This window comes from Somniosus microcephalus, unplaced genomic scaffold, assembly GCF_052327205.1.
Source record: "Somniosus microcephalus isolate GS21.2 unplaced genomic scaffold, FLI_Smic_1.0 unresolved_chr2, whole genome shotgun sequence".
NCBI lineage: Eukaryota > Metazoa > Chordata > Chondrichthyes > Squaliformes > Somniosidae > Somniosus > Somniosus microcephalus.
In genome coordinates, this window is record NW_028225180.1 from 16704639 (window position 1) to 16718096 (window position 13458).

The 13458-nt window shown below is 55.6% G+C and overlaps 1 protein-coding gene across 1 annotated transcript in view; it reads right to left on the bottom strand.

Moving 5' to 3' along the window:
- The window catches only part of LOC147092196 (cobalamin binding intrinsic factor-like), an 82218-nt gene that overhangs the window by 57454 nt on the left and 11306 nt on the right, over window positions 1-13458 (bottom strand). Inside the window, exons 5-6 of the mRNA XM_085975870.1 lie at window positions 13302-13458; window positions 3642-3828 (exon numbers count right to left, since the gene is read on the bottom strand). The exon at window positions 13302-13458 is cut by the window's right edge and continues 13 nt beyond it. Of these exons, the coding sequence (XP_085831996.1) occupies window positions 3642-3828; window positions 13302-13458 (344 nt within the window). The remainder of the gene's footprint in view (window positions 1-3641; window positions 3829-13301) is intronic.

The following is a 13458-nucleotide window of genomic DNA, read 5'->3' on the forward strand; positions in this document are numbered from 1 at the left end:
GGCCCATCCGAGCTACCTCCTTTGCCACTGTCCCACCAATGCGCTGAATGCCACCAGTCCTAACTCCCTCGCTGACGCTGTCTCCTCACTCTGAAGCTACTCTTGTGCATTCCTGCTTTCAGCTGGTGACGACCAGGACCCTGAAGCTGCCAGTGACAGCACCTCCGACCAGGAGGAGGAGGAGGAGCAAGCCGGACCTTCGGGGGAACAGTCACGTCCCGCGGGAGAGGAGGAAATGCTTGACACCTCCTCACTGGACGAGTGCCTGGAGGAACTGTCGCAGGGCAATGCAGCTTCTGGGACCAGTGGCGTCCAGCCACCCAGGAGCCGTGCGCGTGGCCCGCGGCCTTCCCCCCAAAGGGGGGAAGAATCAGAGGGGAGTGCTGCTGATCGGCACACTCGCTGCCACCAATGCGGCAAGGGTCCCCTAGTTCGGCCCCCTCCTCCCCAGCGGGAGAGTCGCGACTCCAGTCCGGACACCTTCACCTCGGAGGAGGTGCGGAAGCTGGATAAGATGGCCGAGGATTCGGACCGGCGCCACACGGAGCTCATGAGCATGGTGGGGCGCATGCCTGAGGCCATCGAGTCGCTGGCGACCAGTGTGCGCGAGTTCGGGGCAGCAGCTGCCGCGAGTGGCCGCATGCTGACTGATGCCGTCAAGACCCTGGCGGCTGTGATGCGCGCGCACACCAGGACCACAGGGGCACTCACTGCTGCCACACGCGCTGTCTCAGGCAGGCATCGCCAGGGCAGCCGCCGCGCTGGACCATCCCAGCAAGCCGCCCCTCGGCTGATTGTTGCGGATCCTGCAGTGCGGGCCCGGCCGAGTGCCACCGCGCCACAGCACCAGCCAGCGCATCCCAGACGCCAGCTGGCCCACATTGCGCCATCCGTCACCGCCATTCCCCCACTGGGGCGTCAAGGGCAAGCGGCTGCAGCTGATGGTGGCCAGGCTCAGGTGCGCCACTCAGCAGACGGCCCCTCGAGGCCCAAACGCCATGTAGGCTGCCCCCCAGCGGCATCTGGCGGAAGGGCATCTGAGCCTCAGGCGCCTTCCCCCAGCCTTGCAGCAGCCACTGGGCAGAGCTTGCGAAGGAGCAGCAGGCCGGGCAGGGGAGGCAAAAGGCTGGGCAAGGTCTCGCCCTCGCGGGCCACTCAGTAGAGGGTGTGGCCAGCTTTCCTTTTATATGGCGGTGGCCATCTTTATTTTGCCCATGGTTGTGTTGTTGGAGGGCTTATTTTTTGCGTTAGGCCGACGTTGAGGCCCGGTTTGAAGAAAGGTGGAGTGACTCCTCCCCAGTTTGTGGGAGTGAGTCGTTTGTTGGGCTTTTTGTGGGGCCCGTTTATTGTTTTGGGGGATTCATGTGGGAAGGGCTTTTCATTTTTGTGTAATAAAAAATTATCTTTATTCATGCAGTCTCCATGGTTGTTCTTCTTAGTGTTTGTTGGCTTCGCCGGCTGAGGGCTTGCGGAGCGGCTGCATTCATCTTCCCTCATGGCCCCTGGCCATTCCCTGACAGGGGGCTTAGAAGTACCGTGTAATAAGGTGGCGTCGTGCGGCCCTTGGCCCTGGTCGCTCCCTCCTGGGAACGTACTCCTGCTCCTCCTCCTCCTCCTCCTCATGCTCCTCCTGCTCCTCCTCCTGAGGTGCTGGTCCAACGTCAGGTGGCAGTGCCTGAGTCCTGCGGATAGCCAGGTTGTGTAGCATGCAGCAAACCACCACAAATTGGGAGACCCGGTCCGGCGAATACTGGAGAGCTCCTCCGGAGCGATCAAGGCAGCGGACCCACTGCTTGAGGACCCCAATAGTTAGCTCGATGATGTTGCGGGTGGTTTGATGGCTCTCGTTGTAGGCCTCTTCAGCAGCGGTCCTGGGCGCGCGGAGCGGGGTCATGAGCCAGGTGCACAAAGGATAGCCTTTGTCCCCGAGTAGCCATCCTCTTGGGGGAGGCTGTGCCTGGAACATGTCATGCACAGTACTCTGCCGCAGGATAAAGGCATCGTGGCTGCTGCCTGGGAAGCTGGCATTGACTGCCATGATGCGCTGCTTGTGGTCACAGACCAGCTGCACATTCAGAGAATGGTAGCCCTTCCTGTTGCGATACTGCTCGCCATGCTCCAGAGGGGCCCGCAAAGCCACATGCGTACAGTCAATGGCGCCCTGCACCAAGGGGAATTCCCCGAGTCTGGAAAATCCCAATGCGCGCTGATGCTGGCTCTCCAGGGCCATGGGGAAGGAGATGAATTGGCTTCTCCTTCTGAACAGTGCTTCGGTCACCTGGCGGATGCAGCGATGCGCGCCGTACTGGGAGATGTTTGCTATGTCCCCAGCAGCGTATTGGAAGGAGCCGGTGGCATAGAAGTTCAATGCCACCGTCACCTTCACTTCCACCGACAGAGACGTCCTGCACCTGAGCTTTGGCTGCAGATCTCGGCGAAGCAGGTGGCAGATCTCTGCAATCACCTCCTTTCGGAATCGGAGCCTTTTAACACATCGCGCGGCACTCATGTTTAGGTAGGAGCGCTGCTGGCGGTATAGCCTGACTGGGTAAGGCCTACGTGGCCGACGCCTGTAGCCCCCTCTGCCTCTAGCCAGGGCTGCCCCTCTCACAATGCGTCTGCGAGCCCTACGGACATGGAGCTGCAGCTCCGCATTGGCACCCCATGCAACCCCCATCAAATCCTGGCAAACACTCTGATTTCCAAAAGGCCACTTGCAGCGCTCTGGCCTGAGTCCAAAAATACCTGGCTCTTGCTGCTTGAAACCAGTTAGCTATCCTCCTTGTTGTGTCTCCAGAAATGCGTTGCACAAGAGTGTTTTCTGAAAAAAGGGTGGCCTTTATACTGGAGAGTACGTCCCCTTTAATTTGCGCCCCCCGGGGCCCGCGCTGGTTGTGTTGCGTTCCTTTTTCCAAACGCTCCGGCCGCCAGCCGCACAATGGGGCGGTCCGACTGAAGTTTGGAATCGGGGCGCACAAAGGGCGTTGCACGAGGATGTGACGTCATTTTCTGCGTGCGCATCCGGGCGGGCGCTAAACTTTGCGCCGGCGCTAACGGGCAACTTAATTTGGGGCGGGGCGCAAACTGCGCTGCGCCTGGGCGCTACACGCATAGCGCCCGAAAATCACTTCTCTTAAGGCGCTAACTGCTGGCGCAAGCGACTGAAAATCTAGCCCGATATCTGTAACCACCTCCAGCCCCTGCAACCCTCCCTATCACTGTAACCTCCTCCAACCCTACAACAGTTTCTATCTCTGTAACCTCTTCCAACCTTACAACCCTTCCTATATCTGTAACCTCCTGCAGCCGCTACAGACCTCCCTATCTCTGAAAGCTCCTCCAGCCCCTACAATCTCCCTATCTCTGTAAACTCCTCCAGCCCCTGCAACACTCCCTATCTCTGTAACCGCCTCCAGCCCCTACAACCCTCCCTATCTCTGTAACCTCCTCTAGCCCTACAACCCTCCCTATCTCTGTAACCTCCTCCAGCCCCTACAACCCTCCCTATCTCTGTAACCTCCTCCAGCCCCTACAACCCTCCCTATCTCTGTAATCCCCTCCAGCCCATAAAACCCTCCCTATCTCTGTAACCTCCTCCAGCCCCTCCAACCTTCCTCGCCCCATCCCATCTGGTGACTCACTGACGTCGGCGGCGCAGTCAAGCTTCCCCACGTCCAGATACGTCCTCCCCTCTAACGAAGGGGCGATTTGCGAGGCGGCCTGAGGATTGGAGAAGGATCCTGTTGGGATCTCGCGGAGGAGTTTCTGCAGGGACTCGGCGCAGCTCCAGTCGTTTGGTGGCAAGTCATGCGGGTTGACGGAAATGGCCTGAGACACCAAAAATCAATTAGCCGTGGGCATCAGCTGACTGAAATATTTTCCCGGCGTCTCAATTGGAGACGGGGCATTTTGACAAGTGTTTACAGCGTAGATGCAGGCCACTCAGTCGTGGCTCAGTATGCCGCACCCTCGCCTCTGAGTCAGAAGGTAGTGGGTTCAACACCCACTCCAAAGGCTTGACCAACAAAACCGAGGCTGACACTCCAGTGCAGTGCTGAGGGAGCGCTGCACTGTCGGAGGGGCAGTGCTGAGGGAGTGCTGCACTGTTGGAGGGGCAGTACTGAGGGAGCGCTGCACTGTTGGAGGGGCAGTACTGAGGGAGCGCAGCACTGTCGGAGGGGCAGTACTGAGGGAGCGCTGCACTGTCGGAGGGGCAGTACTGAGACAGCGGTGCACTGTCGGAGGGGCACTAGTGAGGGAGCGGCACACTGTCGGAGGGTCAGTACTGAGGGAGCGCTGCACTGTCGGAGGGACAGTACTAAGGGAGTGCTGCACTGTCAGAGGGGCAGTACTGAGGGAGTGCTGCACTGTCAGAGGGGCAGTACTGAGGGAGCGCCGCACTGTCGGAGGGGCAGTACTGAGGGAGCGCTGCACTGTCAGAGGGGCAGTACTGAGGGAGCGCCGCACTGTCGGAGGATCAGTACTGAGGAAGTGCTGCACTGTCGGAGGGCCAGTACTGAGGGAGCACCGCACTGTCGGAGGGGCAGTACTGAGGTTGCACTGCACTGTTGGAGGGGCAGTAGTGAGGGAGCGCTGCACTGTCGGAGGGGCAGTACTGAGGGAGCGCTGCACGGTCGGAGGGGCAGTACTGAGGGAGCGCCGCACTGTCAGAGGTGCAGTACTGAGGGTGCGCCTCACTGTCGAAGGGGCAGTACTGAGGGAGCGCCGCACTGTCGGAGGGGCAATACTGAGGGAGTGCTGCACTGTCGGAGGGCCAGTACTGAGGGAGCGCCGCACTGTCGGTGGGGCAGTACTGAGGGAGCGCCGCACTATCGGAGGGGCATTACTGAGGGAGCGCCTCACTGTCGGAGGGGCCGTACTGAGGGAGCGCCGCACTGTCGGAGGTGCAGTACTGAGGGAGCGCCGCACTGTTGGAGGGGCAGTACTGAGGGAGCGCAGCACTGTCGGAGGGGCAGTACTGAGGGAGCGCCGCACTGTCGGAGGTGCAGCACTGAGGGAGCGCCGCACTGTCGGAGGGGCAGTACTGAGGGAGCGCAGCACTGTCGGAGGGCAGTACTGAGGGAGCGCTGCACTGTCGGAGGGGCAGTACTGAGGGAGTGCTGCACTGTCGGAGGGGCAGTACTGAGGGAGCGCCGCACTGTCGGAGGGGCAGTACTGAGGGAGAGCTGCGCTGTCGGATGTGCCGTCTTTCAGGATGAGAAGTTACACCGAGGCCCCGTCTGCCCTCTCAGGTTGACATAAAAGATCCCACAGCCACTATTGGAAGAAGAGATGGGGAGTTGTCCCTCGTGTCCTGGCCCATATTTATCCCTCAATCAACATCACTAAATAACAGATAATCTGGCCATTATTGCATTGCTGTTTGTGGGTGCTTGCTGTGCGCAAGTTGGCTGCCGCGTTTCCTACTTTACAACAGTGAGCACACTTCAGAAAGTGTGTGTGTGAATGTGACTGAGTGTGATTGTGAGTGTGAGTGTGAGTGTGAGTGAGTGTGAGTGTAAGTGTGAGTGAGTGTGACTGAGTGTGACTGAGTGTGAGTGTGAGTGAGTGTGAGTGTGAGTGAGAGCGAGTGTGACTGAGTGTGAGTGTGAGTGAGAGCGAGTGTGACTGAGTGTGAGTGTGAGTGAGAGCGAGTGTGGCTGAGTTTGAGTGTGAGTGAGAGCGAGTGTGACTGAGTGTGAGTGTGAGTGAGAGCGAGTGTGACTGAGTGTGAGTGAGAGCGAGTGTGAGTGAGAGCAAGTGTGAGTGTGAGTGAGTGTGAGTGAGAGCGAGTGTGACTGAGTATGTGTGTGTGTGACTGAGTGAGAGCGAGTGTGACTGAGTGTGAGTGTGAGTGAGAGCGAGTGTGGCTGAGTGTGAGTGTGAGTGAGAGCGAGTGTGACTGAGTGTGAGTGTGAGTGAGAGCGAGTGTGACTGAGTGTGAGTGTGACTGAGTGTGAGTGTGACTGAGTGTGAGTGTGAGTGTGAGTGAGAGTGAGTGTGACTGAGTGTGAGTGTGAGTGAGAGCGAGTGTGACTGAGTGTGTGTGAGTGTGACTGAGTGAGAGCGAGTGTGACTGAGTGTGAATGTGAGTGAGAGCGAGTGTGACTGAGTGTGAGTGTGAGTGTGGGTGTGAGTGAGAGCGAGTATGACTGAGTGTGAGTGTGACTGAGTGTGAGTGTGACTGAGTGTGAGTGTGAGTGAGAGCGAGTGTGACTGAGTGTGAGTGTGGGTGTGAGTGAGAGCGAGTGTGACTGAGTGTGAGTCTGAGTGAGAGCCAGTGTGACTGAGTGTGAGTGTGAGTGTGGGTGTGAGTGAGAGCAAGTGTGACTGAGTGTGAGTGTGAGTGAGAGCGAGTGTGAGTGAGTGCGAGTGTGAGTGAGAGCGAGTGTGACTGAGTGTGAGTGTGAGTGTGGCTGAGTGTGAGTGTGAGTGTCTGAGTGTGAGTGACTGAGTGTGAGTGAGAGCGAATGTGAGTCTGAGTGAGAGCGAGTGCGACTGAGTGTGAGTGTGAGTGAGAGCGAGTGTGACTGAGTGTGAGTGAGAGCGAGTGTGACTGAGTGTGAGTGAGTGTGAGTGAGAGCGAGTGTGACTGAGTGTGAGTGTGAGTGAGAGCGAGTGTGACTGAGTGAGTGTGAGTGAGTGTGAGTGTGAGTGAGAGTGAGTGTGACTGAGTGTGAGTGAGAGTGAGTGTGACTGAGTGTGAGTGTGAGTGTGAGTGAGAGTGAGTGTGACTGAGTGTGAGTGTGAGTGAGAGCGAGTGTGACTGAGTGTGTGTGTGTGTGACTGAGTGAGAGCGAGTGTGACTGAGTGTGAATGTGAGTGAGAGCGAGTGTGACTGAGTGTGAGTGTGAGTGTGGGTGTGAGTGAGAGCGAGTGTGACTGAGTGTGAGTGTGACTGAGTGTGAGTGTGACTGAGTGTGAGTGTGAGTGAGAGCGAGTGTGACTGAGTGTGAGTGTGGGTGTGAGTGAGAGCGAGTGTGACTGAGTGTGAGTCTGAGTGAGAGCGAGTGTGACTGAGTGTGAGTGTGAGTGAGAGCGAGTGTGACTGAGTGTGAGTGTGAGTGTGAGTGAGAGCGAGTGTGAGTGAGTGCGAGTGTGAGTGAGAGCGAGTGTGACTGAGTGTGAGTGTGAGTGTGGCTGAGTGTGACTGAGTGTGAGTGTGAGTGTCTGAGTGTGAGTGACTGAGTGTGAGTGAGAGCGAATGTGAGTCTGAGTGAGAGCGAGTGCGACTGAGTGTGAGTGTGAGTGAGAGTGAGTGTGACTGAGTGTGAGTGAGAGCGAGTGTGACTGAGTGTGAGTGAGTGTGAGTGAGTGCGAGTGTGACTGAGTGTGAGTGTGAGTGAGAGCGAGTGTGACTGAGTGAGTGTGAGTGAGTGTGAGTGTGAGTGAGAGTGAGTGTGACTGAGTGTGAGTGTGAGTGAGAGTGAGTGTGACTGAGTGTGAGTGTGAGTGTGAGTGAGAGTGAGTGTGACTGAGTATGAGTGTGAGTGAGAGCGAGTGTGACTGAGTGTGTGTGTGTGACTGAGTGAGAGCGAGTGTGACTGAGTGTGAATGTGAGTGAGAGCGAGTGTGACTGAGTGTGAGTGTGAGTGTGGGTGTGAGTGAGAGCGAGTATGACTGAGTGTGAGTGTGACTGAGTGTGAGTGTGACTGAGTGTGAGTGTGAGTGAGAGCGAGTGTGACTGAGTGTGAGTGTGGGTGTGAGTGAGAGCGAGTGTGACTGAGTGTGAGTGAGAGCGAGTGTGAGTGAGAGCAAGTGTGAGTGTGAGTGAGTGTGAGTGAGAGCGAGTGTGACTGAGTGTGTGTGTGTGTGACTGAGTGAGAGCGAGTGTGACTGAGTGTGAGTGTGAGTGAGAGCGAGTGTGGCTGAGTGTGAGTGTGAGTGAGAGCGAGTGTGACTGAGTGTGAGTGTGAGTGAGAGCGAGTGTGACTGAGTGTGAGTGTGACTGAGTGTGAGTGTGACTGAGTGTGAGTGTGAGTGTGAGTGAGAGTGAGTGTGACTGAGTGTGAGTGTGAGTGAGAGCGAGTGTGACTGAGTGTGTGTGTGTGTGACTGAGTGAGAGCGAGTGTGACTGAGTGTGAATGTGAGTGAGAGCGAGTGTGACTGAGTGTGAGTGTGAGTGTGGGTGTGAGTGAGAGCGAGTATGACTGAGTGTGAGTGTGACTGAGTGTGAGTGTGACTGAGTGTGAGTGTGAGTGAGAGCGAGTGTGACTGAGTGTGAGTGTGGGTGTGAGTGAGAGCGAGTGTGACTGAGTGTGAGTCTGAGTGAGAGCCAGTGTGACTGAGTGTGAGTGTGAGTGTGGGTGTGAGTGAGAGCGAGTGTGACTGAGTGTGAGTGTGACTGAGTGTGAGTGTGAGTGAGAGCGAGTGTGACTGAGTGTGAGTGTGGGTGTGAGTGAGAGCAAGTGTGACTGAGTGTGAGTGTGAGTGAGAGCGAGTGTGAGTGAGTGCGAGTGTGAGTGAGAGCGAGTGTGACTGAGTGTGAGTGTGAGTGTGGCTGAGTGTGAGTGTGAGTGTCTGAGTGTGAGTGACTGAGTGTGAGTGAGAGCGAATGTGAGTCTGAGTGAGAGCGAGTGCGACTGAGTGTGAGTGTGAGTGAGAGCGAGTGTGACTGAGTGTGAGTGAGAGCGAGTGTGACTGAGTGTGAGTGAGTGTGAGTGAGAGCGAGTGTGACTGAGTGTGAGTGTGAGTGAGAGCGAGTGTGACTGAGTGAGTGTGAGTGAGTGTGAGTGTGAGTGAGAGTGAGTGTGACTGAGTGTGAGTGAGAGTGAGTGTGACTGAGTGTGAGTGTGAGTGTGAGTGAGAGTGAGTGTGACTGAGTGTGAGTGTGAGTGAGAGCGAGTGTGACTGAGTGTGTGTGTGTGTGACTGAGTGAGAGCGAGTGTGACTGAGTGTGAATGTGAGTGAGAGCGAGTGTGACTGAGTGTGAGTGTGAGTGTGGGTGTGAGTGAGAGCGAGTGTGACTGAGTGTGAGTGTGACTGAGTGTGAGTGTGACTGAGTGTGAGTGTGAGTGAGAGCGAGTGTGACTGAGTGTGAGTGTGGGTGTGAGTGAGAGCGAGTGTGACTGAGTGTGTGTCTGAGTGAGAGCGAGTGTGACTGAGTGTGAGTGTGAGTGAGAGCGAGTGTGACTGAGTGTGAGTGTGAGTGTGAGTGAGAGCGAGTGTGAGTGAGTGCGAGTGTGAGTGAGAGCGAGTGTGACTGAGTGTGAGTGTGAGTGTGGCTGAGTGTGACTGAGTGTGAGTGTGAGTGTCTGAGTGTGAGTGACTGAGTGTGAGTGAGAGCGAATGTGAGTCTGAGTGAGAGCGAGTGCGACTGAGTGTGAGTGTGAGTGAGAGCGAGTGTGACTGAGTGTGAGTGAGAGCGAGTGTGACTGAGTGTGAGTGAGTGTGAGTGAGTGCGAGTGTGACTGAGTGTGAGTGTGAGTGAGAGCGAGTGTGACTGAGTGAGTGTGAGTGAGTGTGAGTGTGAGTGAGAGTGAGTGTGACTGAGTGTGAGTGTGAGTGAGAGTGAGTGTGACTGAGTGTGAGTGTGAGTGTGAGTGAGAGTGAGTGTGACTGAGTATGAGTGTGAGTGAGAGCGAGTGTGACTGAGTGTGTGTGTGTGACTGAGTGAGAGCGAGTGTGACTGAGTGTGAATGTGAGTGAGAGCGAGTGTGACTGAGTGTGAGTGTGAGTGTGGGTGTGAGTGAGAGCGAGTATGACTGAGTGTGAGTGTGACTGAGTGTGAGTGTGACTGAGTGTGAGTGTGAGTGAGAGCGAGTGTGACTGAGTGTGAGTGTGGGTGTGAGTGAGAGCGAGTGTGACTGAGTGTGAGTGTGAGTGAGAGCGAGTGTGACTGAGTGTGAGTGTGAGTGAGAGCGAGTGTGACTGAGTGTGAGTGTGAGTGTGAGTGAGAGCGAGTGTGACTGAGTGTGTGTGTGAGTGTGAGTGTGAGTGAGAGCGAGTGTGGCTGAGTGAGTGTGAGTGTGAGTAAGAGCGAGTGTGACTGAGTGTGAGTGTGAGTGAGAGCGAGTGTGACTGAGTGTGTGTGTGAGTGTGACTGAGTGAGGGCGAGTGTGACTGAGTGTGAGTGTGAGTGAGAGCGAGTGTGACTGAGTGTGAGTGTGGGTGGGAGTGAGAGCGAGTGTGACTGAGTGTGAGTGTGACTGAGTGTGAGTGTGAGTGAGAGCGAGTGTGACTGAGTGTGAGTGTGAGTGAGAGCCAGTTTGACTGAGTGTGAGTGTGGGTGTGAGTGAGAGCGAGTGTGACTGAGTGTGTGTGTGAGTGTGAGTGTGAGTGAGAGCGAGTGTGGCTGAGTGAGTGTGAGTGTGAGTGAGAGCAAGTGTGACTGAGTGTGAGTGACTGTGAGTGAGAGCGAGTGTGACTGAGTGTGAGTGTGACTGAGTGTGAGTGTGGGTGTGAGTGAGAGCAAGTGTGACTCAGTGTGAGTGTGAGTGAGAGCGAGTGTGAGTGAGTGCGAGTGTGAGTGAGAGCGAGTGTGACTGAGTGTGAGTGTGAGTGTCTGAGTGTGAGTGACTGAGTGTGGGTGAGAGCGAATGTGAGTCTGAGTGAGAGCGAGTGCAACTGAGTGTGAGTGTGAGTGAGAGCGAGTGTGACTGAGTGTGAGTGAGAGCGAGTGTGACTGAGTGTGAGTGAGTGTGAGTGAGAGCGAGTGTGACTGAGTGTGAGTGTGAGTGAGAGCGAGTGTGACTGAGTGAGTGTGAGTGTGAGTGAGAGTGAGTGTGACTGAGTGTGAGTGTGAGTGAGAGTGAGTGTGACTGAGTGTGAGTGTGAGTGTGAGTGAGAGTGAGTGTGACTGAGTGTGAGTGTGAGTGAGAGCGAGTGTGACTGAGTGTGTGTGTGTGACTGAGTGAGAGCGAGTGTGACTGAGTGTGAATGTGAGTGAGAGCGAGTGTGACTGAGTGTGAGTGTGAGTGTGGGTGTGAGTGAGAGCGAGTATGACTGAGTGTGAGTGTGACTGAGTGTGAGTGTGACTGAGTGTGAGTGTGAGTGAGAGCGAGTGTGACTGAGTGTGAGTGTGGGTGTGAGTGAGAGCGAGTGTGACTGAGTGTGAGTCTGAGTGAGAGCGAGTGTGACTGAGTGTGAGTGTGAGTGAGAGCGAGTGTGACTGAGTGTGTGTGTGAGTGTGAGTGTGAGTGAGAGTGTGAGAGCGAATGTGAGTGAGAGCGAGTGTGAGTGAGAGCGAGTGTGAGTGAGTGCGAGTGTGAGTGAGAGCGAGTGTGACTGAGTGTGAGTGTGAGTGTGACTGGGTGTGAGTGTGAGTGTGAGTGTGAGTGTCTGAGTGTGAGTGACTGAGTGTGAGTGAGAGCGAGTGTGAGTGTGAGTGAGAGCGAGTGCATCTGAGTGTGAGTGTGAGTGAGAGTGAGTGTGACTGAGTGTGAGTGAGAGCGAGTGTGACTGAGTGTGAGTGTAAGTGAGAGCGAGTGTGACTGAGTGTGAGTGAGAGCGAGTGTGACTGAGTGTGAGTGAGAGCGAGTGTGACTGAGTGTGAGTGAGAGCGAGTGTGACTGAGTGTGAGTGAGAGCGAGTGTGACTGTGAGTGTGAGTGAGGGCGAGTGTGACTGAGTGTGAGTGTGAGTGTGAGTGAGAGCGAGTGTGACTGAGTGTGTGTGTGAGTGTGAGTGTGAGTGAGAGCGAGTGTGGCTGAGTGAGTGTGAGTGTGAGTGAGAGCGAGTGTGACTGAGTGTGAGTGTGAGTGAGAGCGAGTGTGACTGAGTGTGAGTGTGAGTGAGAGCGAGTGTGACTGAGTGTGTGTGTGAGTGTGACTGAGTGAGGGTGAGTGTGACTGAGTGTGAGTGTGAGTGAGAGCGAGTGTGACTGAGTGTGAGTGTGGGTGGGAGTGAGAGCGAGTGTGACTGAGTGTGAGTGTGACTGAGTGTGAGTGTGAGTGAGAGCCAGTGTGACTGAGTGTGAGTGTGAGTGAGAGCCAGTTTGACTGAGTGTGAGTGTGAGTGTGGGTGTGAGTGAGAGCGAGTGTGACTGAGTGTGTGTGTGAGTGTGAGTGTGAGTGAGAGCGAGTGTGGCTGAGTGAGTGTGAGTGTGAGTGAGAGCGAGTGTGACTGAGTGTGAGTGAGTGTGAGTGAGAGCGAGTGTGACTGAGTGTGAGTGTGAGTGAGAGTGAGTGTGACTGAGTGTGTGTGTGAGTGTGACTGAGTGAGAGCGAGTGTGACTGAGTGTGAATGTGAGTGAGAGCGAGTGTGACTTATTGTGAGTGTGAGTGAGAGCCAGTGTGACTGAGTGTGAGTGTGAGTGTGGGTGTGAGTGAGAGCGAGTGTGACTGAGTGTGAGTGTGACTGAGTGTGAGTGTGAGTGAGAGCGAGTGTGACTGAGTGTGAGTGTGGGTGTGAGTGAGAGCAAGTGTGACTGAGTGTGAGTGTGAGTGAGAGCGAGTGTGAGTGAGTGCGAGTGTGAGTGAGATCGAGTGTGACTGAGTGTGAGTGTGAGTGTGGCTGAGTGTGACTGAGTGTGAGTGTGAGTGTCTGAGTGTGAGTGACTGAGTGTGAGTGAGAGCGAATGTGAGTCTGAGTGAGAGCGAGTGCGACTGAGTGTGAGTGTGAGTGAGAGCGAGTGTGACTGAGTGTGAGTGAGAGCGAGCGTGACTGAGTGTGAGTGAGTGTGAGTGAGAGCGAGTGTGACTGAGTGTGAGTGAGAGCGAGTGTGACTGAGTGTGAGTGAGAGCGAGTGTGACTGAGTGTGAGTGAGAGCGAGTGTGACTGAGTGTGAGTGTGAGTGTGAGCGAGTGTGACTGAGTGTGAGTGTGAGTGAGAGCGAGTGTGACTGAGTGTGAGTGTGAGTGTGAGTGTGAGTGAGAGCGAGTGCGACTGAGTGTGAGTGTGAGTGAGAGCGAGTGTGACTGAGTGTGAGTGAGAGCGAGTGTGACTGAGTGTGAGTGTGAGTGAGAGCGAGTGTGACTGAGTGTGAGTGAGAGCGAGTGTGACTGAGTGTGAGTGAGAGCAAGTGTGACTGAGTGTGAGTGTGAGTGTGAGTGTGAGCGAGTGTGACTGAGTGTGAGTGTGAGTGTGAGTGAGAGCGAGTGTGACTGAGTGTGAGTGAGAGCAAGTGTGTCTGAGTGTGAGTGTGAGTGTGAGTGTGAGCGAGTGTGACTGAGTGTGAGTGTGAGTGAGAGCGAGTGTGACTGAGTGTGAGTGAGAGCGAGTGTGACTGAGTGTGAGTGTGAGTGTGAGTGTGAGTGAGAGCGAGTGTGACTGAGTGTGAGTGTGAGTGTGAGTGTGAGTGAGAGCGAGTGTGACTGAGTGTGAGTGTGACTGTGACTGAGTGAGAGCGAGTGCGTGAGTTACCTGGATGGCCAGCCCGGTACTGTAGAGATTGCCAATCGTCCCGTCATCTTTCACGTTGTCAAGAATCTGAATGAGCACCTTGTTCAAGGCTTCCTCAACACCCTCTACGAGCAGATCATAACCTTTGTCACTCAAACACCTCAGCGCCAGTGCCGCA